Below are 22323 nucleotides of genomic sequence, written 5' to 3' on the forward strand. Positions count from 1 at the left end.
CCCATATATGTATCTATATACCATACATATATAAACGTATATATTTTTATTAATTCAAGTCGCAACGTATTCAGCTAACTTATTTTCCTTATATAATATAACGTTGCACGATTTATTTAGGAACAAATTTTCACCTGTTACTGTTACGAAAATTTGACTAATACAAAATATTAAGATTACAGCAGTCATTTTACGCCTTTTTCTTATAAATTTGCCCGAAAAAAATCATGTTTACAATTTTACAACAATGATCTGACATTTTTCTCCGATTCTCGATTTCTTAATTAATACCTTTTTACTTCAACTATGAATAACAAACATGATAAGTATCTAATATTTATATATTAGATATATTTGCTAGATAACAAACGTAAACAAAATATATAGTGATGTACTTCATTTGTATGTTTCAGTTAAATAAATGATAAACTTGGTAACATCATTTTAATGGGCTGTCATAAGACTTCCTATTTGCTTTGTCATTTTAAAATTTGTACTTCGTCTCGTAAAGCATTCTTACTTTATAAATCTGGAAAAATAATATAAAAATGCGAAATAATGCAAGCAACACGTGTCGGCATCCTGCACCCATTACACCCAGCACGGGCGATTTATTTATTGATTGTATGAATAAAATTTAAACATTTGATAGTTTGTCATTTAAAAGAAAAACATTTCAATAGTTCAAAGTAGGAACGCAAGTTGTGCGTGAATTTGAGAATTACTGTTCACAAGAATAACGTTGCTTTGAGAAGATCGAGCAGGACTTGAGAATCAATGGTTCCAATATTAGTGGATTAATTTGGAATCGGACATAAATTCATTCTTATACTTCAACGTTTATTATTAATTTCATGGTTTTTTTTGTTTATGCCAACTTAGAGATTACCGATTTTTCAGAAGTTGTAAAGCAAGCTCTTCATCTTCGAGTAGACTAAGACCAACATTCTTATCGCACAATTTAGCCTTTTTTCTATTTTTCTTTCCGTTTATTTCTTCATTATCTAACAACTTTCTTTTGGGTATTCTGCGAAAAAAAATGTATCATCAAGAACGAGACATTTTGAATGCAATTTTAAAATCTAATTATCATTCATTACCTGTCAATTTCGTCAGTATCTTCACTGGCATTATCGAATTGAATAGCATCGGTATCCTCGCGTTTGCCATAAATTTTATCTGGATCTGGCAACCAGGACAGGTCTGGCTCGTTCTCATCGCTACTACCATCACTATCTCCTTCACCCTCTACATCCTCTCCTTCTTGTTCTACCTCCTCATGAACCTTCTTTCTGCTAGCTTTCAGTTTCTGTTTCTCTTCCCGATGTTTTGCTCTTATTCTTTCTTTGAATCGTTCTTTATCAAAACGATCCTCCTCACGTAGTATCGCCTTTGCTTTTTCAATATCAATCCCAGAGCTCTCTTCATTTTCGTATTCACGTGCTCTCTCAGACATTTTAGATTTTGTAGGGTTAACAATCACCTACAAATATGTATTCATTATCGTTACCAGCAAATTTATTGCTACAATCTTCAAATTACGCCTCTGGCAAGATATTGAATTTAAATTAAGGTATTATAAAAATCGAAAATGTGTTTAACACATGTGTCATTTCATAAACTCAGAATAAAAATTGAATGTAAAAATGTATAATGTAAATAATATACATATATGAAATACAAATACCTGGCCCTCATCATCAAAAGTAGTTTTTTTATTCGCAACTATTTTCTTCTTCAGAATTTTTTTAGCTAATGCAGCTTTTGTGACAGCTTTCTTCTTTGCTGTATTTGTATTGTCTATGTTTTCAGTATATTCATCTTCCGTATGATCGTTCAGAGAATCGTTGCCGTCTTGGATGTCTATGTCTCGCCGTTTTACAGTTAGAATATTTTCGTCACTGTCACTATCCTCTATAAATGGCACACAAAAAAGAACCGTACATATGGAGGAAGGTTTTTTCATATAGAATCATATATTCCATTATTCATACAACAAAATATCTTCAAAAACTGACTCATCTGTACCCCTCTAAATGCAAAATCTAAAAATACTTTCCACAAATACTCAGATGTATTCTGAAAATTTCGAACAGCTTATACCTATAAATTTTTTTTTCTTAAACTCACCATTGCCAAAAAATGTGTCTCTTCGATCCCGCGAATCAACAGCATGATATTCATTGTCACTATTCTCACGTGGCTCATTGCCACTCATGCTATTTCCAGATCCTCTATCGGAATCACTATCTGATTCGATGTTATAATTACTTAGTTTTTGTGATATTTCGGAATTTGTAGAATCGGTTAATTTACTGAGTTTTTTCGCACGTAAATTTTCCTTCGCTTTATTGATTTTTTGAAGAAATCGTATCCTGGGTGGTATTGCCAATCCCAATGATCTGTTAAGTGTATGCGTCATGTAATGAATGAATAATTCTTAGAATGTCACTGGGAACGCACAGATTGATCACATTTATATTCACAGAAAACTTTGGGCAAGATAATGGGTAGGACCCCATCATATCATACAAAACTTACTTGGCATAGGCATCCGTATTTAGCTGATGCACGTCGAATATACTCTTGTCTTTCATAAGAAAGACGGATTTTACATAAGCAACAAAGGCTCTCTGAGCCGTCTCTTTCAGCGCCACATCTCTAGCAAGTAATGCTTCCATCTTTCTGTGAGGGGACTGCAGTTTATTCGGATTGATTCTGAGAAATATATTCACATATTATACCTTTACCAATTTCTTGTCTGCCAATGTTCTTAACAATAAATACAAGTAATAATCTAAATAATGATTGCCATTTATAGAAAAGAACATGAGTACGTATTACAATGTTGAGAAGCCACTTCGTTTCAGAAATTGTGTAAGTGTAAATTCACTTACTTGATAACATTAATAGGAACTTTATGTTCCTGCAGTTGCTCAATCATATTGATCTCACTTGGCAGTAAAACAAGTAAGGATTCTCCACCTCTTTGGAACCTGGCAGTTCTACCTGCTCGATGTATATAAGCATTGACATCTTCTGGACAATCCATTTGCACTACCCAATTCACCGCCGGGAAATCTAAGTTCGTAATAATTTTCATTATGAAATTCTTGTGACTGATTAAAAAAAAAGTGATAATCATGTATACAACGAATGGTACTTTCTATATACTTGAAGAAGTGAGTAAATATGACTCTTGACTTCCCAGATACATTATCACAATTTATCTAATTAATTGATAATTCATCAAACAAATTACCTAATCCTCTGGCGGCAATATCAGTAGCAAAAAGTACAGCATGCTGTTTTTTGCAAAATGCTTCATAAATAGCCATTCGTTTCAACTGGTGAAGTGTACCATACAATGCAAGCAAACTTACTCCTGGTTTTAAACGGCAAAACATATCATTCACGTATTTGACCTAGAAACCATTCAAATGTTGTACTTGTACTCAATAACCGTAAGTGATGAATCTATCACTTAGAAACAAATACCTGTTTGCAGCTGGAGAAAAATACAAGTATTTTTTGCCGCAAATGATTCCTAACAAAAGACCACAACATTGACATTTTATCCTCCAAATTACAGACAACATAACTCTGTTGTAAACGCTCTGGTGTCTTATGTGTGGCATGTTCATGAACAGATACATACATTGGATCATGTAAACTCAATCTGGCCAAATCCTTGACTGACCTATTGTGAGTTTCGAATGGTTAGGGTATGTAATCTAAAAAAACTTTTGGTAGGTAGCAATGCAATATCTGTTTAGTTGCAATATGATACACATACTTAGTTTGCGTTGCTGAAAATAAAAGTGTTTGCCGTTGAGATGGCAAATTCTCAATAATGCTATTCATCGTTTGCTCGAATCCCATATCTAAACATCGATCAGCTTCATCAAGAACTAATACCTAAAACAAACAGGGTTCAAAAATAATTGGGTAGGGCAATTCCATATTGTAAACCTAACACAGTTGTTCAATTTTTAATTATCTAATTTCTCAGATAAGCAGCAAAGGTAATAATGAGGTAACTGAAAAATACATAGGGAAAACACATTTTGAATAATCCAAGATGTCTTTTTCCAAGCCCAAACGGTTTCAAATTCCAAAACAATAGTACTGTTTAAATTCAAATACATGCCATTATATTTAGATATTTTTCTTATGGTTCACGATTCAAACTCTTATTCAGAATAAGAAAGACAAGAACAAAACAAGTGGAAATGCCTCATTATTGAATTCCGCCACCAAGTATATACAAAATACAATACACACGCACGCACACACGGACACACACACACACACAAAATTTGATTATACATCTGAGTAAACTCTACATTAATCCTTTGAATGTACCTGCATATTCACACAGTCAAATAATGGATTCTCATCCATATGTTGCAACAATCTACCAGGCGTACAGATGACAATGTTGCACTGATGCATCCGTTTTTTTTCAAAATGCAGATCTTTACCGCCGATAATAAGACCAGCCGAAAAATCATGGTAACAGCCAACTTTTCTTAAGGTTTCGTATATTTGATAAGCCAACTCCCTGGTTGGCGTGATAACCAGGGCTCCAACAGCATCCAATCGTGTCCATTGTTTACAGTATAAAATCTCTAAAATCTATTGGCAACAAAATTCATAGTCCGATAAAGTCATCTGTATTCAATTATATTATAACGGTGAAATATAAATAGAACTAGGCAGTGATTCAGATCTCCTACCAATGTTCCGAGTTAATTCATGACCATCCAAAATTGTCATGTATATATATTTACCGGTATTAAAAAGGCTAAAGTTTTTCCGCTGCCTGTTTTTGCTGCTCCCAAAATATCAAGGCCACGCAATGCTAAAGCGATGCTTTGTCGTTGAATTTCCGTCGGCTCGAGGAAATCGTTTACTTTCAAACCTCTTAGAGTTCGCTGCGACAGTGGAAGGTCGGAAAAAGTCTTGACTTTAGAAATATCGACCTAAATGGGGAGACAATTACAATTTTATAACTCTACTAGCAATCTTCAGCGCCTTCTGACGCTGACAGGTGCCAATGCACTCGGCATGCTACTCTTTAACATCATGCTACAATAGGTTAGGATATAAACAACAATACTGTAGTATGCTTGAAACTGACCGTTTTATAGGCAGCTTGAAGTTTTTCAATGATCTTCTCTTCAGGTTCATATTTTTTCTTATGGTATATCTTGACTTTTTTTTTCGTCCCTTTATTCGACATGGCAAATAATTAACCAAAATTCACACCTCAAACACGATCGTACCCTCAACAATCAGACCACATGGGATTCGATCACTAATACACAATCGTCAAGAGCCAAAAGTAGTGTGAAGAAGAGAAAGTAATTTCAATCGTTCCGATACACTTTGTTGCACACATTTTTCACGGCGTGACCGCATCTCCTGTACTACATACTCGATGCTCCAATCTTGCCACAAAATTCGCGTAAATATTTGAGAGGTTATGTATTGAATCACGTAACAAACATGAAATAAGCATTATCAGTTTTAATGTCACCTAAAGAGATATGGTTTTCGACAAGCCCTGTAGAACTTGTACAGATTTTAAAACATGGGCAAAATTACAGAAGGAAACATTCGATTCAGAACAAGTAAGATAGTTTTTTTTCTAGTCTACTTAATCCACATACGGCAATCTTGAATGTTCCATCATGTCGCTTGGAACAGGCGGTTTAATAGTTAATATTTCAATTCAATGCATAATTCTTATTACTGCAAAAGTGGACATTTTTTTCTTATTATTTCAAACAATCAACCATCAACGAAGTATCTATTCGCACTAGAAAGTGAACCTTAACTGAGTACTCCGGATACTCCAGCCAGGGCAAATGTTTAATTGTCTCGAATTTTACAGTAAAAATTGGAGTGTCCGAACGATTATTCAAGTCACGCTCAAATTGCGTAACAAAGGTTAGATTAAATTCGGTCTCTATTATACCTACGTTACAGTTTAAATAACTGTATTTTACTATAATCCAAAACCACAGCAAACTGAAGATACAAACGACGCTGTGAGTGTATGTCACTCTTCAGAGAATGAGTTGGAGAAAAATTTTATTTCCATAAACTTGACGTGCCTTGCAAACTTATTCAAACACTCTAATATCTTCTCAACATTCATAACACACGCATATTATATATATTTAGAGTGCTCCATATAGGTTCACTCTGTAGTGTGAATGGACATAACAAACAATTAAACGTTTTACTTAGTAGACTAGATGTGTAAATTAAGGATTAAGTCAACCCACATGAAAGAAAGTACATTCACAAATGTTCATTCTGCTGCACAGATTTTTCGTTAAGTTAATATTCACAATTAACAAGCTATTATGGTAAAGACAAAATTTCCGCTGATTCAAGTTCTAATTGTTATTCTCGGTTCTTCCTTAATTGCATAGAAAACAGAACAAAAGGTGAAAGAGGCTCAGGGCTCTGCGCACCAGGTAGAGTCTACAGGAGCAACAAATAGGCGCAATGATTGTCCTCTTGATAAAGATGAGCTAGGTTCTAAAACGTGGGCTTTTCTGCATACGATGGCTGCCTACTATCCTGATAAACCAACGAGCGAGCAAAAGACGGACATGAAGAACTTCTTCACTATATTTTCCAAGTTTTATCCATGTAATACATGCGCAGAGGATTTGCAGGTGCAACTGAAAAAGTCACCACCACAAACTGAGTCCCAGCATCAACTGAGCCAATGGCTTTGCAATATACACAATCAAGTCAATGAAAAATTAGCAAAGCCTTCCTTCGATTGTAATTTAGTTAATCAAAGATGGCGAGATGGATGGTTGAATGGTTCTTGTGACTGAGCAAATTACACATTGCAATTTACAGTCTTGTGAACTAGGTGCATAATGTTACTAACATTAAAACAATATTGAAATAGCCTTGAGAAAAAACTTCAAGTTAATTAATAACAGAAATTCAGAATTTTTACTCTTTCGTCATTGGTACAATTCATCGGAATTTCATGACTGCAAGTACGTATTGAGAAATGTGACGAGGTACAGGAAAAATTTTTATTTAAAATCTTAGCATTTCTAGTAAGTTATATTCATTTGGCTATGGATTAAGCTCCTTGTTAGTGCTCTCTTAGTGTGTACTCATTCAAACAGAGCAATATAGGCTGATAAGGTAAATAATCAAACCATGGTTCCCGTTATAAATCATGGAACTTGCATTTAGAAAATTTTGTGTCTTTTATGTATCTAGTTGTGAAATTATTAATATGATATTAAATATTCAAGTACCATGATAGTATTGATCACATGTTCCACGTATTTTACTTCAAACAAGTTGAGCTGATTACTCTGGATTTTTGTTATTTCACTTGTCTACAATTTATCTACAAAGGTTTCAACCTTCGTGTATTTTTACCTCGTTAGATATGTTATCCTAACTGGATTTGGCATTACTTTCCTGAATGTTCTGTGCTCATTTCATTAAGAATTCTCAATTTCGTTTCTGAAGAAACAACAGAATTTTATTGCGATGCAATGATTATGAATAAAAATGATAAAATAACAAGCCATCAGGAATCATCGAGGCATTTTTAGAGGAATCTGTAAAGGAATTTAGTCGTGAAAATTGATGCAAACAATTATGGAATCGAAACACTACAGACACCCGAGTCCTCTGGTATAATTCAAATTTGGTGAGTTTCAATTGTAGTATGCTATTTATAGAAAACGTTTTATACGTAATTAGTATCATGGATGAGATGAAAGCTTAATTACAGCCACTACACTGTACACTATACATATACATGTAATAATGTTAATACATGTACGTTGTTCTTATTAATTGTGTATATAGTGAAATATGCGTAGCATCTGACGTTCTAGTTTGCAATAAAACTGAACAAAGCAATTAAAAAAGGCAGATTAATTCTTCCTTGTAGTAATTTTTGCCTTCAGAGAGTAAATGCCAAAATTCTAAAAATAGCAGAAATTGACGCAATAAAGTAAAAGTTAGAGACAAACATGAGGACAATGTGTCTAGAGAAGTCAAAGTAAATTCCATCAGTGAACGACGAACGTGATTCAACCGTCGCATTTGCGACGAGAATAGCGTCCTACGATTGGCTCTAGATTTCTGGCTTGGTGAGGGCGTATCCAACGCAGCCAATCGCGGGATGCTATTTTTGTCGCAAGCGCGATTGCCGTTAAATGTAATAATTGGAAAGGTACCCTAAGGCGTTGGATACCTTGCATGCGGTCAACGTGCTTACCGTGCATAGGTTATAAATCTTAACAAATTTGTGGTTCGTACAAACGCGTGTCAAGTTTGTTTTTTGTTCGACATTTCTTTACAAATCCGGACTACAATGACAGTGAACAAGCAAATGACTAAAGGATATAAAGGTATTGCAAACGCAAAATGCATATATAACAGTCGCATAATAATTCCTGTTATTTAAATTTAAAATATTTTTAATACTCCAGTGTTTTGGATTCGATACGGAGAGCCGAACTCAGAGCGGCATCAGATATTCATAAAGGAGCACTCCTTGAGGAAACAGGAGCCTCAATACCCAAAGGGACGCACGCTGTTTGTACTAAACATCTCACCCTACATCAGCGCTGATAGTATTACGAATGCATTTGCAGAGAGATGCGGTCCTGTCAAATCTGTGACATTTGCACCAAGGCATGAAGAATCTCAAAACGGATTCAAAGTCTGCTATATTGTCTTTGAAAAAGAATCTGGCTTAGACAAAGCTTTATTATTGCCTGAAAATTATGTCTTATTGTTGAAATCTACAGAAGATTCTACTACCGGTATTATAAGTAAGTGGAATATTTCTTATGAGCATGAACTATATTGCCAATCCTGTAATTATATTTTCTTGACTAGAATGTCCATAGTACACAATAAATGAATCTCATTGATCTTGATTTCCCATCATACAGAATGGTGCAAGCAGTATAACAACTCTGTATGTGATGAGGAAAAGACTCAAAAAGAAATCGAGGAATATATGCATGGCTACGACCAGCGTGTAGCTAATAGATTAATGGAAGCGAGCGCAAAAGCAGAGAATAGAGGGAATCCAGATGGGTGGACTGTTGTCACTGGTACAAAAAAGCGAGGTCAACGCGCATTGTTACGAAAAGAATCAGCCATCGGAAAGGTTCGACAAAAACAGGCGAAGAGCAATGAAAAGAAGCAGCTACTTAACTTCTACACCTTCCAAATTCGTGAATCGAAAAAACAAAGTACGTTGCATTCACTTGACAAAGTGCATATTTGGTGTTGGTATGTCGATCAAGTTCTGTTAAACATAAATAAATTGTATCATTTTGTTATTATTACAGATTTAGCAGAGCTGCGCAAAAAATTCGAGCAAGATAAAGAGAAGTTGCAACAGCTCAAAATTAAGAGAACTTTTAAACCGTTTTAAGTGAATTTTTGGCACTGAGTGCTATACAAATTGTGAATAAATTTATGCTACAAATTAATGTGGTGTCTTGCCTATTCTATACTCAAGTTCCAAAATGATTTGATAATGAATTCAATGCTAGCTTCACATAATCTTTACATAAATTCTTCCGCAAAGCATATACATGAGTTCAAACTCAGCATTTTATGCAGTCAGTCTCAGCACTTCCCAGGTAAGATGCATTTTATTTATCTGCCCGCTTTCTGTTCTAGGGAAGAGTTTTTATAAGATGTGATGACATATAAAGTTTAAAAAGTGATTGAGTAAAACGACTAAAAATTTTTGTTATAAAATACGTAATATATACATACATCTTACAATTTATAAACTGTACAATATTCAAATTACATTTGCATTTCTTGAAGTCATGCCATCTTTGATGTGTTCGTTTTTAACGTCCACTCTATAAGAAAATGTTGGTACGACAACGGTTGCAGCAGAGCAAGTAACTCCTCTGAAATCATAAATGTTAGAACTTCTAATGTGTCTTTTACTGCTACAAGAGAAAAAATCTGCACTTACGTCTTCTGGAATCATCTAACTGTAATTTACAATGATAAATTACTTACGTTTGTTTCCATATATACAATTTGCAGACATTGCCGCACTAACAGCTTGCGCAAGCCGCTCCAGTGCAAGGTCACGGGATGCGGATTGCAACTGTATGTGTGGAATGTTTGTTAATACACGAGCAGTAGCAGCTAGATGTTGTGCCGAAATAGCATGCCTATTGCTGCCGCTATTTTTCAGTCGTAGCACAGAATCCATAAGAAGCTGTTGTATCTTTGAGTAAAATTTTTGCTGTCCATCTTCTGTAGTCGTAGTTGCAGGATCATGTCGTAATGGACTAAGTACACACCACCTGAAGTTTGAAATGGAAAAAATGAAGAAAGACAATTCTAGATCTTTGGGAAAATGATGTATCAACTCAAAATCAAAAAATAAGATTCACCTAAAAAGGCCAGCTATAGGAGTGATTGGAGTCATCGGAATGCCTCCAGTTGGTAGAGCAGGATTATCCATTAAAGATGTCAATAATAGACTGGGATTTTCATCTATCCAATCACCAATGAGTTTCAACAATTCTGTAGGTGGGTTTCTGTCTTTGTAAACTTCACCTATTGCAGTGAGAAGATTTGCCGTAAAATGAGGCGCTAAGAGTGGCAACTGCTTGAGTTTGTCGACAGTATTGGGGGTTAGTACAAAATAGTCCTGTAAGATATGACGAGCCAAACCAACGCTCTGAACTGAGGTCGAGCCCAGCTGCTGCATCCATATTCCAGTTGCATTCAACACTGGTTTATTATGCGTGGTAATGGCTAGCGATACTAAATTCCCTAAGATTGTGTGTCTAGAACTTTCAGCAGGGAATAACGATAAAAAAACAGCATTGCGAACTGCGGGACTGCCACCAGGACTTTGAAAGAAATCACTTAGAACTTCGACCAGTTGTAACTCCTGTATAGCTGATGGTGTCATGCGTTTCTTACGCCTTTCAATTTCTCCAAATACAAATTCCGATATAAGGTCCATTTGCAGATCCATCTGCTTCCCAGGTCTAGCGCACAACATCTCTGAAGAAAAACTTTGCAATAAATCAATGGTGAATGTAAAAATATGATGTAACTGAGGTCTCGTGCATCTTAATAATAGTTAAATAAGTTGTTTATGCGACAATTATCGCAGAGTGATTTCCAAGCTGTGAGAAGTATAATTGGATAAAACTTGGAACATGTGAAACTTAGTGCTCAATTCTAACCTATCAAACACCGAGAGTTGTTAAAATGTTGAATGTACTTACCAATTCTGCACAAGGCTTCTCGTGCGCAGAAGGGAAAATCTAGCTTTCTCAAAGCTTGAATAAAATCATTTGTCGACATTTACCTAGCTTCTTTGAAAATCTGTCACTGACGCAAATATGGCTTTTGGTAAAATTACGATCGTTTGATAGTATAAGAAATGACGATGGTAATTCAATGGGATGACAGTTTCAGTTGTAATCATTAAAACTCAATGAAAATTATAATTTGTTTACATAAACACCGCTGTCCCATTGCAAACATAAAGAGCGGCGTGAAATAGCGACAATTTATTAGACCTAGGCATTGGACATCGAGTAACTTCAAATCAGGAAGTTTTAAATCAACATGCATCATGCATCGGTCAATATGGATTTCGCAATACCGGCATGGTTAACTTACAACTCACTTTCAATCACACGCCTTTCTATGGCTTATAACTTAGGGCCACAACACGCGTGAATCCGGTACTGGCTTAAATACTGATAAAACTGATAAAAATTTCATTTTCACAGAAAGGGATACCTTTCCATAAATATTTACCTCAAGGCACAATTGAACAACCTCAAAAGCTTAAAGTCAGTGATGAACAGTTACAAAGTCATATCTGACTCACTCATGTTACACCGTAACAATTATCTCAGCCTCGACATGCATCCTAAATCTACTTTGGAATCACCTATAAACTTTTATATTTCTGCCTCAGACTTATTAATCCTTCGGGGTCACTGTTATTTTTCGTCCCATGAGAAATACATTAATTTCCGGGATCGTATCGCCCCAAGGTGACCGCGGAGGGTTAAAAAAAATTTACCTTTCCGTGGAAGATACTGAATAACACAATATCAAAGCGTTCTTAGAAGTCGATTAAATTAAGATAATTCGAAAAATCAATCAGCGTGCAAATGAGTTGCATTATAAATTAAGTGTTTCTGCACATCATTTTTTATAGGTATCACACTTATAATTCGCACCCCAGTTCTTTATCTCTCTTTTCTTAAACGTTTTAACACCCCTTACCCGCAAAAGAATGACGATTCTTCAAGTTTTGGGGCTTAATCTTTTGAATGCGTTCTCTGTATAAAATTTCATATAGACTCGGACAGAAAATGTAGAAAATCTTGTTGAAACGTAAAAATTTTTATTCAAATTGGGTACGCTCGTTATAAATCTTTTTAATATGGTTTCCTGTTATTGCGCTGTAAAAAATTAGTGGTGTTAGAAGTGACCAAAAGTGGCCGGTGTAGACTACTACAAGACAATTTTAGTAGTCCATTCTGAACGTGAACGTCAGGTGGTGTTAGATTGACGACAGATTATAGTATTACATCGACATCAAATAGTGTTAGATTGAAACCAAGAAATATTCTATAGAAGTCCACATCGCATGTTTTTTACAGTGTGCTATCCGAATTTATACGTAATTTTAACAAGGGTTGATCTGATCGATTTGGAAAAGGCTGCAATCATTTTTATCGGAAAAATACATCAAATTAGTATATAAACCATTTATTTATAGCCTTTTTCAAAATCCGTAAAAATTTTTGTGAAAATCAAAAAAGTGAGCCAGTATGACAGCTGTGCATACGAATAAGTTTCTTCTTTTCTAAATAAAAAACCAGTCTGCAAATATTCAATTTGGTACGTAACTAGTACCCAAGAATACTTGATTTATCCCTTAGTAGATCCCCCAAATACCTGTTATTGAATGAAAACATATGCCTGCATGAATTGTAAGTATCAGGATGCCAAAATGCGTACGATATGAAGCAGTGCCATTAAACACAGAATAAAAAATTGGGCTGCCCTTAGAGCCACACAGTATCAACTCCACGCGCATAAAACACAAATAAATTGAAAGTAAGAAGCCTGCAGGAGGTTATTCTGTCACTTCTTCACCCGAGTTTGAAAAAGTCAGAAATAACGTTTGGACCAATCAGGAAGCCGCTTAAAGCGTTTATCACTTTTGCCATTTTATCCTTTGATCATAGGCATTAGGCATATTGCGATTATATTGCATATTGCATTCATCTCACAAGGACGCAAAAATTGACGCTTTATGCGAGCTGCACTAAATTCCAAATTATTCGAAGCTGAGAGAAGACGAGTACACAAGTCGTAGAGCCGCGATTTTTATATATATGTAACGGGTATAACGTAAATATCTATAAACGAAACTTACTGCAAATTCTCCAGCATTGAAGCACTACGACGACAAGCTCAACATCTGTCATAAGTTTCAAATAACTTCATTCCATTGGAATTATAACCGCTTCAGATTTCTTCGTTTTTCACTAATTTTCACTACGTGTAAATTTCGCACGTTTCAACTACACCTAATCACTTCAAATGAAAATATGATCACCGAGAAAGAACGAAAGTGTTGGCGACACATTTTTAGTCTCCATGCATGAACAAGCTACGATTACCGCACTCAGGGCATTTGTGACAGCACGGAGAGAGCTTTAAACGAAAAATACATTTACACTAGAGATCAGTTTTATGTACTGATCATGCATGACATTGGTCAATTGTTTCAAACATAGACGAAAAAAATGCGCACCGATTCACACTCGCGATGTTTGTTTGCTTAACGTTGAAAAAACTTATACATAACACCTTGAACTGGATTTCATTTACTGTATACAATCAGCTGATTCATCGATTATTATAATGACTATTGACAACTTCGACAGTTGATCAAAATTGAATTTAAAAAATGATTGTCAAGATAACAAAAGCTCGTCCCTTTCACAAATGTACCGGTACCCGAACCGTGTCGAAGAAACGCTTGTTCCGATTTGCGCGTATCTCTCGATTTTCTGCTGCATATACTGTTACAGATGGCGCAAATGCTAGTACTTAAATGGTACTAAAACCGTTGACTGAAGATTGTTGCCAAAGACATTAAGCCTCGGGTATTCTTCTAAATAAAGCATAAGGGTCGACTTTATGCATTTACAGTCAACGCATTACGGCACAACGGGACGGGGATAACTACTTAACGTTATTGATAGTTCTCGATAATGAGTTGCAGAATACGGATACAGGCCTGTGTATTACCCACTGACTATTGGTCACGAAAATTTACCCAGAAGTAACTATCTTTAAATTCTTCCGCTAAGTCAGACCTCGGTTTATCGGTAATGTAGTACACGTAGTTAATAATTATTTAGTAACTAGTTCTCACATATGTCACATGTAGTTTGTTTGCAGATAAAAGCAATAAATAAAACATAAAAATATGTGTTATGCTGTATTTCGTTGATACATATTTGCAATTTTTACATTTATTGTAAGCGCAAACATGCGTACAGACTAAGTCCGTGGTACAGACGTTCGTGAAGAGCAGTGAAAAGTAAACATCGATTAGATAGGTGTATACATGTAAATATGTGCGTACATATGTGTTAATCAATCTAAATTTATTCAATGCGATTCTATTTTTCCAAGAACGACATTCTACGTAAAGGCGTGATGGAATTCTCAGCCGTCAGTATATTTGTAGTGAACTACATAGCGACATGTGGGTTGTGCCAGTATAGTTATCAGTTGGGATAGAGGGGGGATATTCGGCTGTTGATTATGATAACTGAATTTGCTGTGGATGTAACATGACGTGGTAAGTAACCAAACATTACAATTATTCATTTTCACTTTTGACCTCAGTATTTAAGCTCATATATGTCACCTTTTGTAACAGGAATCCGTTGAAGAGGAACCACTTGACGCAAAGGCCATCCCCAGCGCCGCCCTTGCTCTCGCATGCAGAAGATAGGGATTTGGATGTCTCTGTCCAGAAGCTCATACAGTAAATAACTTTATTTTCTATCGACTGATAGACCATTAATTATTCATGCACATACAGGATATTTATCATAAAGTATTGACCAGCTTACTTTTCTTTTGATCAATGAAAAATAAAAAACCTTCACCTTAAATTACTTTCTCACTGACTTGCACAGTGCCGAGGATACTATTAGGAAGCTGACCAAGGAAATGAAAAAGTATTTAGAGGCGGTTGCTAATCTAGACCGAGCTGATCAGCGACTAAGCATGAACCTGAGTACAAGTGGATTAGCTCACCTCAGTGATGAGTTTCGGAGAATAGTTGAAGACTATCATTCCGTTACTACTCAAGTATGTGATTAAATCAAGTTCTTATACCTAATGAAAAACGAGTGAAATATTCACTTTAACCGGAAGATATTAATGATACTAACTTTTATCACTATTAATTTTTCAGGTAGGCAAAACGGTCCAAGAAATGATTCACCTTTGCCAAAAAACTTTTATAGAGCCGCTAAAAAAACTGCGAGACGAATTTGCTCTGATTGCTGCAGCTATTACCAAACGTGAGGAACTTGTCAATAACTGGAAGTACTTGCATAATCGAGTCAGAAAACTACAGGAAAAAAAGGATAGAGCAGCTAGCCATATTGCTAAATTAGAAAGGGAACGTCGGGCAGAAGAGGTGGCTGGAAAAGAATTGAGAACTGTTCATGCTCAGTTACTGGTTGAATTGCCCGCATTTTTAGATAAGAGATTGGAATATATTAAGCCAAGCATTCATGCCCTGATAATGATTCAATTAGACTATTATGGCAACACGACAAGATTGTTTACACATCTGATGCCTGTTCAAAATTCATCCGATTCTCCTGGGAGCGCTATGATGTCAGAAACAGATTATCAACACTTGATCGCTGGGTACATGAATGAAATACGAGCTCTTACTATTGTCAAAGATAACTGATTGCGTAAGTATATAATCACTTTTTCACTGAGAATTGTTTAAAATGCTTGACAACCGATTACAGTCATGTACTACAATTTCTCAAAGTACAGATGTATCTGTGAAAAAAATTCTTAGTTTCTTGTCTTAAAGCTTTATATAGACTATATTCAAATAAATAATTTTCTGGTCAGTTAAATAATTATGTAACGTAATAATAGAATATTTATTTGCACACTTCTAAAGAAAAATACCGAAAGTATCTCATTGCACTGAAAGCCCTGTGTTCAAGATCCTGAAATCCGATGGTACTGTTGATGGAGTTGATGATTATGTGGTCTGTAAACAGGCATTATATATTACGATCTCAAATGGAAATGATCGAAACATATTCAACACCCGTGTATTCAGATAACTTTTAATTAAAATAACTGAGCTCATATGTGCAAGGAATTTTATTTTTTTGCAAGATTCATTAGTCAACTTTAAGTGCATATCACGAGATATATGATGTACGATACATATACATGTGCTTTCTTGTGAGCATCTACGTTCCAGTCGTCAATACTTTTGTTAATAGATACAAAACATGTCTGCATATTGTTGAATTTATACTTTTCATTCCCACCTCTAAATAGGATAGACGAATCCATTGACGTGTGCCGAAATTATGTCTCCCTGTAATGATTGATCGCCACCTGCCTCAAAACCATTATTTTATTTTGACAAACTATTCTTATATAACACCAACAGGTGTATCTATACTACCATTATTATCCATTTCAATGAATAGCTGCTACTTTGCACTGTCAGTATTATTATTTGTACAATTCATCAAGTAATATCATCTTGATTATTTTGAGAAAATCGAAAGTGAACTTTTGCATTTTCTATTTTGTAATAACTTTATCCAACAGGCCAGTATGAAGTATTTTATCAATTCTGTTGTGTTGCTTAAAAACTCTGCCAAATAAATCATTGGTCTTGTACACAGCTATAATGTATCGTACTCGGTAGATTCTTGATCAAGTAGATTATTGACAGTAATTTTTTTTCGAAAGTAACCAATTGTCGAGATCACATATGTATAACAAAAGTTATGTCTAGAACATTACATGCGAGTGGATAATAACTTTTCACCCATCAACCTAAGAGGGAACCATCCCTTGATTTCTTTTCCACTGAGCACCCGTACGACGATTATGATTAGCTCTTGATGATTTGTGCGTATTTTTATTTTCCCTGTTTATGACTACTTTTTTGTCTTGACCTTGGCCCTTTGGCTTGCCTGAAAATTGAAGAAACATGAGTTTTAAAGATCTATTTCTACACCACAAAAATTAGCTTTGGTACAAACATAGCATCATCTCAAACGTGCTATGATACTAGAAATTTTTTAATGCTATTGTGTGAAATATTTAATATTATTTACTGGATTGGAGAAAATTCTTAAGTTTATAATCGATTCAAAGATATTCTTATTACGAGTGGCTCACCAACTACATCCTTTTCTTGTGCCCTAGTAGGTTTCCGGATATGGTCTCCACGTTTAGAGAGCCTTCGTTCTTCTGCTTTAGCACGTAAAACAGCTGGATCTTGCACAAACTGAGTTCTGTCACTATTTGTGCTGGTTTTTGCATTTTGATCCTGCTCATCTTCGTCATCATCTGAAGGACTTTCATATTTACTTCGTGTTTGAAGCACCTGTAACAAATATATCAACATATCTAAATAATTTTTTTGTTTACGATTCAACTCACTACTAAATTGCAATTATAATTATCATCAGCAAGGTCTGATATCAAATCATAGAAAGCAACCATGAATCATTTTTCTGTCTGTTTCCATCATTCAATTTGTATCAATACTTGTTTGCATATGGCTGAATTTGGTTCGGAAATGGAAAAAAAAATTCTACATTGTTACTTGATGTTGAAACTAACCCTTGGAACTGTAAATGGTCGGGCATCCATTTCAGTTGCTTCATCACGAGCACTTAAGCCAACGTCTTGACTTTCATATGTGTCGTCGTACTCATCTTCATAATCGTCTGTGATCAAGCTATATTTTGAGTACACACTGTGCAGTTCTTCCTTATAAGATTTGTCATTAAGCAGCTCATTTAGATTCTTGTGCTTGTCTTTTCTGTAAGTACATGTAAAAAATATATATAAACAAGTGTTGATATTTCCTGATTTTCTTTCATATCAATCGTGAAATGAATTCTATTATTATTTACTTTGAATACCTGATATATATTTTTTGAATGAGATTTAAATATTTTGTTAGTTGTATTTCCAATTATAAACAGATGTTATATTTTTCATTCCATTTATATTACTATATTTTATGTTAGAAAAGCATATAATGCCTAGAGTTTTGTTTATTATATATTTTTTTCCAGATTATGTTCACATTCAAACTAAATCTATTTCAGAATTTTTATTTTAAATCCGATAATCATGTAATGACTTGAAAAATGTAGTGTAGGTTTCGATGGCTCTGACATATACCTTTGTGTCTGATGCCAAGGCCATCATTCAGCTTTAAATTCAAATTCATTTGTTAGAAGATATTTAATCTTCGACCAATATTGCTGAATATTATATTTATTGTATATAAACTGTAGTACTGAAAACGTACTATTTATTCTTGTAGATATGTATGTTAATATTATGCATTGATACCTTGCGATTTGTAAATATATTAAATTTGCATTTCTATGAAACGTTTTCAATTTCATTTCTATATATCCCAAAAAAACAACAAAGTAATGAAACTGGCTTATACAGCAGATGCTAAAAAATACTTTGGCCAGATGTTATATAAATCAATCAAAATGCCTCACCTTTTGCCTTTGTGTACTTTCGATGCATCAATGTGGTCCCTTGTCATGACATCAAATTCGTCATTGTCAAATACGTTTAATCTCTCCATACCTGTGGCCAGATCGACTGCAACTGATGCCTCCTGTATTGAGGATAAGACATACCAAATTTAAAATTAACGGAAATGTTAAGTACCAACAAAATCTTTAAAGATCTTATTCAAGTATCAAATACCATAGGATCAGGAGGGATGTACGGTAGCGTTGGATCCAATTCCTTGATATCAGATGGTAGGGAGTCCTCTAAGACAGCGTTTACCACAGATTCACTATCATTATTATAGTGCCTCAAACATTTCTGCAAGTGCATAACGTGATTATTATTCGCATCTCAATGTTACAGTTTCAGTGACTGTACATTTTCAATAAAAAATATTTACCTCAATATAACCTTCGCCCAAGTGAGGTAGAATGTCTTTCACTTTGGTAATAAGAGAGGCTAGCTCCACAGTGGTTTTATTAGTATTTAATGTTTCCTCAGGCTGACTTTGACTTGTTGAAGGCATATTGTTGAAGGCATTTTCCTGTACAGAAAGTTTCATGACTAACAACTGAAAACTAGTAAGCATTTTCCTACTTACAAAATTATTTTCCAGACGAACACTCGGCTTCGATTTCGATTTATCAGCGATCCGTGTTATTTGACTTGTATCACTTAGCGATGCATACAAAGACTGCAGGATAAAATCACACTTCATCGCATCACTGATGGTACATAACTAAATAGTTAAGGAATTTATAGTACAAAATTATTTCATGATTAAAATACTAATCTTTTCTAATTGTTAGTAATCAAAGGGATACACTTCAGGGCAAATATGTGCCAAGACGTCTAGATCCACGTCAATTGGATACATCTGGTGGTAATCGTTTATGAATTCTTTCTCTGCTAATGCATCTAGTAAAACACCAAGATATCTATCCACATGTTCCTTTATCTCTACTTCAGTCAATTCATTCCTGTAATATATCAACGATTTCAACAACCAATTATCATAGTATTAAATATGTGTTAATTGCATTGCATTCCTAAATATTATTGCCGGATCACTTACGTTTTCTCCAGTATATCATTTATTGAGATAAATATTATAGATCTATATAGTTTTAGCATTTCCACCCTTGTAACATCTAATCGATGTTCAATTTCAAAGTATTTTTCCATGGTTTCTTCAGTATATGCTAACTGTTCAAGCCTTTTATACATTTCTGGCACAATATTTTCATAGACCATGATTATCCTGAAAAATTAATTAATGAGTGATCATGTTTTCCCTGTAGCACAAACATTTTCGAAAAAATGAATTATGATTGAAAACTTAAACTGTTGATGATTTTCTACCTGTTCATAAAGTCTCTTTTATGAAAAATTCTAGCGCCAGCTGGGTAGATTTCTAAGACAATAGCAAGACTTGACGACACATCTAAGAGGTGTATAACATGGTCTTCTAGGATGCTTAATGTAATATCTCCACTAGCACCACCCCTTTCGCACAATGAGACAACTTCTCCAGAGAAGGGAACAGGACAGTCTTCAAACCTTTGCTCTATTCCTCGAAAAACCTGTTCAAAAACGCGATGCTTACATGCAACTGACTAGTGAACATGTATTGTGACTATTTTTGTACATGCACTGTATATGTTATAGATGCAGAAAAGTTGAGAAATACCATCAAATTTCTAGCGGTAAAAGAAATTATTTGGTTTTTGCTGTTGAATACATCATTGTGTTTAATACCTGGATCAGAAATGGAATAGATTTTTCCAAATCATCTTCGTAGAGTGGTTGAATTTTGAACAGTGTATGTATAACATGTTCGACAGTCTTCCTGTTTTCTCTTCCATAGAGTTGACAGAGATCCCATATTATAGCGATGGTAAATATGTAGTTGTCATAAAGCAATTTACCCTGAACAACTGGATCCATGTAGTTCTCAGAGTTTTCTCGGTTTGTTACTAGCCGAACAAATGTTAATAATACCAACTGCTGTAGTAGATTTACAGCATCCTTCATTTCAGGGACATCGGGAAAGTTTTCAAGAGCATAAAACGGCGGACTCTCTTGAAGAACAGATACTAAAATGTTCGTTATAAATGGCTCATAAATAATATGAGACCAAAACCTAAAGGGCAAATGAAATTGCTTTGTGATAATATCTAACAATAATTACGCAAACATGTGTGACATTACAAACACATTTATCAAACACATCGAATATTATGCACATACAGTAGGGTGCATGAAATACTTACTTATGGTGGGGAAGACACAAGAGCCATTTTAAATCTTGTATTATATGATTGACAAGCTCTAGCCATTCTTCTTTTGCTCCCATAATTTCAATTCCATCGCCTGTGTAAATTTCTGGCATTACATAATGAAGGTAGTAACGTTTTTCCACCCAGTTTTCGCTCTGTAAAATTTAAAATAGAATAGATATAGTTAACTGTTTATTGTGTCTCAAAATGATGATCCTGAAACATAGTGGTAGCAGGTAAAATATTATGAATACAGTAATGATAAAAAAAATTTTGGATAAACCCAAAAATTAATTGAATCGTACGTACTTAGATAATTTCCAATGAGTTGCAATTATTATTGAGTAACGATATTTTTGAATTTTCGACTTAATGCACTATAACATTTTCATGTCCAACATGCGGTGAATGAGCAAGTGAGTAAATAATTAATGAAAAATCAATCACACAAAATGAATCCCTTCAATCCCAAGGTTCACAATATGTTACTATAAAAAAAAATAGAAATCACTTCACTTTAGCGAAAGTAAAAGTTAACAAGGACTTATGAGAAATGGAAGATTAAACAGAACCACATTGTGACAATGTTTCAATTTGTAAAATTGTAGAAGAATTAGAATGAGTGTAAAAAATATTGCGCAACGAATTGTAATTTATAAACCCTAATGAATTTGAATAGAGAATATGGTAAAGACCCATCAGTTAGTGACGCATATCAGAGATTAAATATTGTCTGGCACAAAGCAAATGAAAGAAAACTTACCAGAGCTGCTACCTCCCGAGTGATTCCATCGTTGGTTATCTTGAATTTTAATTCTTCTAAGGGCTTCAACTCAGGATTCTATAAGAAGAACAGGCATTCTATGACAACTTGAATCGTAGTCTAACCTCTAACATAATATACACGCATTTTGATAGGTAAATAGTCGTTATAAACGGCATTTGCTTACCTGAAAGCAATCCATGGCTTTACTTGCAACATTATCCGACATAAATACTGATATGCTATTGCTAACTTTAATGTTTGCATACGTAAACCCACTCAGCTACTTAATTCACGAATTCCCCTCAAGCCCGCAGGATTCATTGATGCATTCACGTGTAGTTGTTCCCCCAAGTTGCGAATTTCTACCGCAAGGCTGCGTCA

The 22323-nt window shown here is 34.7% G+C and overlaps 6 protein-coding genes across 11 annotated transcripts; 3 read left to right on the plus strand and 3 right to left on the minus strand.

Moving 5' to 3' along the window:
• Window positions 1-387: 387 nt before the first annotated feature.
• On the minus strand, window positions 388-5446 carry LOC124178081 (probable ATP-dependent RNA helicase DDX10). Its single transcript, XM_046561221.1, has 13 exons — window positions 5144-5446; window positions 4794-4985; window positions 4366-4638; window positions 3797-3918; window positions 3499-3700; window positions 3263-3425; window positions 2898-3081; window positions 2542-2718; window positions 2131-2402; window positions 1688-1914; window positions 1101-1483; window positions 890-1027; window positions 388-529 (listed from the first exon to the last, which is right to left on the minus strand). The coding sequence occupies exons 1-13, from the start codon at window positions 5243-5245 to the stop codon at window positions 517-519; spliced, it is 2448 nt and encodes an 815-aa protein (XP_046417177.1). The 5' UTR covers window positions 5246-5446; the 3' UTR covers window positions 388-516.
• LOC124178214 (FAD-linked sulfhydryl oxidase ALR) lies at window positions 5446-8037 on the plus strand. The gene is made up of 2 exons (XM_046561454.1): window positions 5446-5636; window positions 6447-8037. The coding sequence occupies exons 1-2, from the start codon at window positions 5553-5555 to the stop codon at window positions 6861-6863; spliced, it is 501 nt and encodes a 166-aa protein (XP_046417410.1). The 5' UTR covers window positions 5446-5552; the 3' UTR covers window positions 6864-8037.
• A 144-nt stretch (window positions 8038-8181) lies between these two features.
• Window positions 8182-9515, plus strand: LOC124178198 (ribosomal RNA-processing protein 7 homolog A). Its single transcript, XM_046561433.1, has 4 exons — window positions 8182-8417; window positions 8499-8843; window positions 8967-9272; window positions 9372-9515. Exons 1-4 carry the CDS (start codon window positions 8381-8383, stop codon window positions 9455-9457), a joined length of 774 nt encoding a protein of 257 aa, XP_046417389.1. The 5' UTR covers window positions 8182-8380; the 3' UTR covers window positions 9458-9515.
• On the minus strand, window positions 9506-11601 carry LOC124178187 (uncharacterized protein C7orf26 homolog). 2 transcript variants are annotated; one of them, XM_046561420.1, is made up of 5 exons: window positions 11298-11601; window positions 10449-11070; window positions 10066-10358; window positions 9845-9950; window positions 9506-9704 (listed from the first exon to the last, which is right to left on the minus strand). In XM_046561420.1, the coding sequence occupies exons 1-4, from the start codon at window positions 11374-11376 to the stop codon at window positions 9862-9864; spliced, it is 1083 nt and encodes a 360-aa protein (XP_046417376.1). In that variant the 5' UTR covers window positions 11377-11601; the 3' UTR covers window positions 9506-9704; window positions 9845-9861. The 2 variants fall into 2 exon arrangements, with proteins under 2 accessions (XP_046417376.1, XP_046417367.1); XM_046561411.1 differs by lacking the exon at window positions 9506-9704 and having other exon boundaries at window positions 9776-9950.
• A 2664-nt stretch (window positions 11602-14265) lies between these two features.
• LOC124174547 (bridging integrator 3-like) lies at window positions 14266-18744 on the plus strand. Of its 4 annotated transcripts, none has more exons than XM_046553754.1 (6): window positions 14266-14392; window positions 14749-14917; window positions 14999-15106; window positions 15261-15435; window positions 15542-16055; window positions 17557-18744. In XM_046553754.1, the coding sequence occupies exons 2-5, from the start codon at window positions 14910-14912 to the stop codon at window positions 16049-16051; spliced, it is 801 nt and encodes a 266-aa protein (XP_046409710.1). In that variant the 5' UTR covers window positions 14266-14392; window positions 14749-14909; the 3' UTR covers window positions 16052-16055; window positions 17557-18744. The 4 variants fall into 4 exon arrangements, with proteins under 4 accessions (XP_046409710.1, XP_046409718.1, XP_046409703.1 ...); XM_046553747.1 differs by lacking the exon at window positions 14266-14392 and adding an exon at window positions 14453-14653; XM_046553762.1 differs by lacking the exon at window positions 14266-14392 and having other exon boundaries at window positions 14452-14917; window positions 17554-18744.
• Window positions 16468-22299, minus strand: LOC124174507 (activating signal cointegrator 1 complex subunit 2). Of its 2 annotated transcripts, XM_046553738.1 has the most exons (15): window positions 22127-22299; window positions 21940-22017; window positions 21171-21331; window positions 20656-21040; window positions 20260-20480; window positions 19973-20158; window positions 19722-19877; window positions 19499-19622; window positions 19298-19441; window positions 19093-19215; window positions 18879-19000; window positions 17974-18175; window positions 17527-17734; window positions 17146-17318; window positions 16468-16728 (listed from the first exon to the last, which is right to left on the minus strand). In XM_046553738.1, the coding sequence occupies exons 1-14, from the start codon at window positions 22166-22168 to the stop codon at window positions 17179-17181; spliced, it is 2292 nt and encodes a 763-aa protein (XP_046409694.1). In that variant the 5' UTR covers window positions 22169-22299; the 3' UTR covers window positions 16468-16728; window positions 17146-17178. The 2 variants fall into 2 exon arrangements, with proteins under 2 accessions (XP_046409694.1, XP_046409686.1); XM_046553730.1 differs by having other exon boundaries at window positions 16468-17318.
• Window positions 22300-22323: the final 24 nt, after the last annotated feature.

This window comes from Neodiprion fabricii, chromosome 1 (genome assembly GCF_021155785.1).
Source record: "Neodiprion fabricii isolate iyNeoFabr1 chromosome 1, iyNeoFabr1.1, whole genome shotgun sequence".
NCBI lineage: Eukaryota > Metazoa > Arthropoda > Insecta > Hymenoptera > Diprionidae > Neodiprion > Neodiprion fabricii.

Excerpts from the sequence above, each read along its gene's own strand:
- LOC124178187 (XM_046561420.1), bottom strand. The coding sequence starts at position 11,376 with ATGTCGACAAATGATTTTATTCAAGCTTTGAGAAAGCTAGATTTTCCC. Across the intron at positions 11,071-11,297 it reads AGAAGCCTTGTGCAGAATTG|AGATGTTGTGCGCTAGACCT; the intron begins GTAAGTACATTC and ends GTTTTTCTTCAG. Across the intron at positions 10,359-10,448 it reads CCTATAGCTGGCCTTTTTAG|GTGGTGTGTACTTAGTCCAT; the intron begins GTGAATCTTATT and ends TTCAAACTTCAG.
- LOC124174507 (XM_046553738.1), bottom strand. The coding sequence starts at position 22,168 with ATGTCGGATAATGTTGCAAGTAAAGCCATGGATTGCTTTCAG. Across the intron at positions 19,442-19,498 it reads TTCGTCTGGAAAATAATTTT|GAAAATGCCTTCAACAATAT; the intron begins GTAAGTAGGAAA and ends CTTTCTGTACAG. Across the intron at positions 19,216-19,297 it reads TGGGCGAAGGTTATATTGAG|AAATGTTTGAGGCACTATAA; the intron begins GTAAATATTTTT and ends ATGCACTTGCAG.
- LOC124174547 (XM_046553754.1), top strand. Across the intron at positions 15,107-15,260 it reads TCTGTCCAGAAGCTCATACA|TGCCGAGGATACTATTAGGA; the intron begins GTAAATAACTTT and ends TGACTTGCACAG. Across the intron at positions 15,436-15,541 it reads ATCATTCCGTTACTACTCAA|GTAGGCAAAACGGTCCAAGA; the intron begins GTATGTGATTAA and ends TTAATTTTTCAG.
- LOC124178198 (XM_046561433.1), top strand. The coding sequence starts at position 8,381 with ATGACAGTGAACAAGCAAATGACTAAAGGATATAAAG. Across the intron at positions 8,418-8,498 it reads AATGACTAAAGGATATAAAG|TGTTTTGGATTCGATACGGA; the intron begins GTATTGCAAACG and ends TTAATACTCCAG. Across the intron at positions 9,273-9,371 it reads TCGTGAATCGAAAAAACAAA|ATTTAGCAGAGCTGCGCAAA; the intron begins GTACGTTGCATT and ends TTATTATTACAG.
- LOC124178214 (XM_046561454.1), top strand. The coding sequence starts at position 5,553 with ATGGTTTTCGACAAGCCCTGTAGAACTTGTACAGATTTTAAAACATGG. Across the intron at positions 5,637-6,446 it reads AAACATTCGATTCAGAACAA|AAAACAGAACAAAAGGTGAA; the intron begins GTAAGATAGTTT and ends TTAATTGCATAG.
- LOC124178081 (XM_046561221.1), bottom strand. The coding sequence starts at position 5,245 with ATGTCGAATAAAGGGACGAAAAAAAAAGTCAAGATATACCATAAGAAA. Across the intron at positions 2,403-2,541 it reads AATACGGATGCCTATGCCAA|ATCATTGGGATTGGCAATAC; the intron begins GTAAGTTTTGTA and ends TACACTTAACAG. Across the intron at positions 1,915-2,130 it reads AGACACATTTTTTGGCAATG|AGGATAGTGACAGTGACGAA; the intron begins GTGAGTTTAAGA and ends TGCCATTTATAG.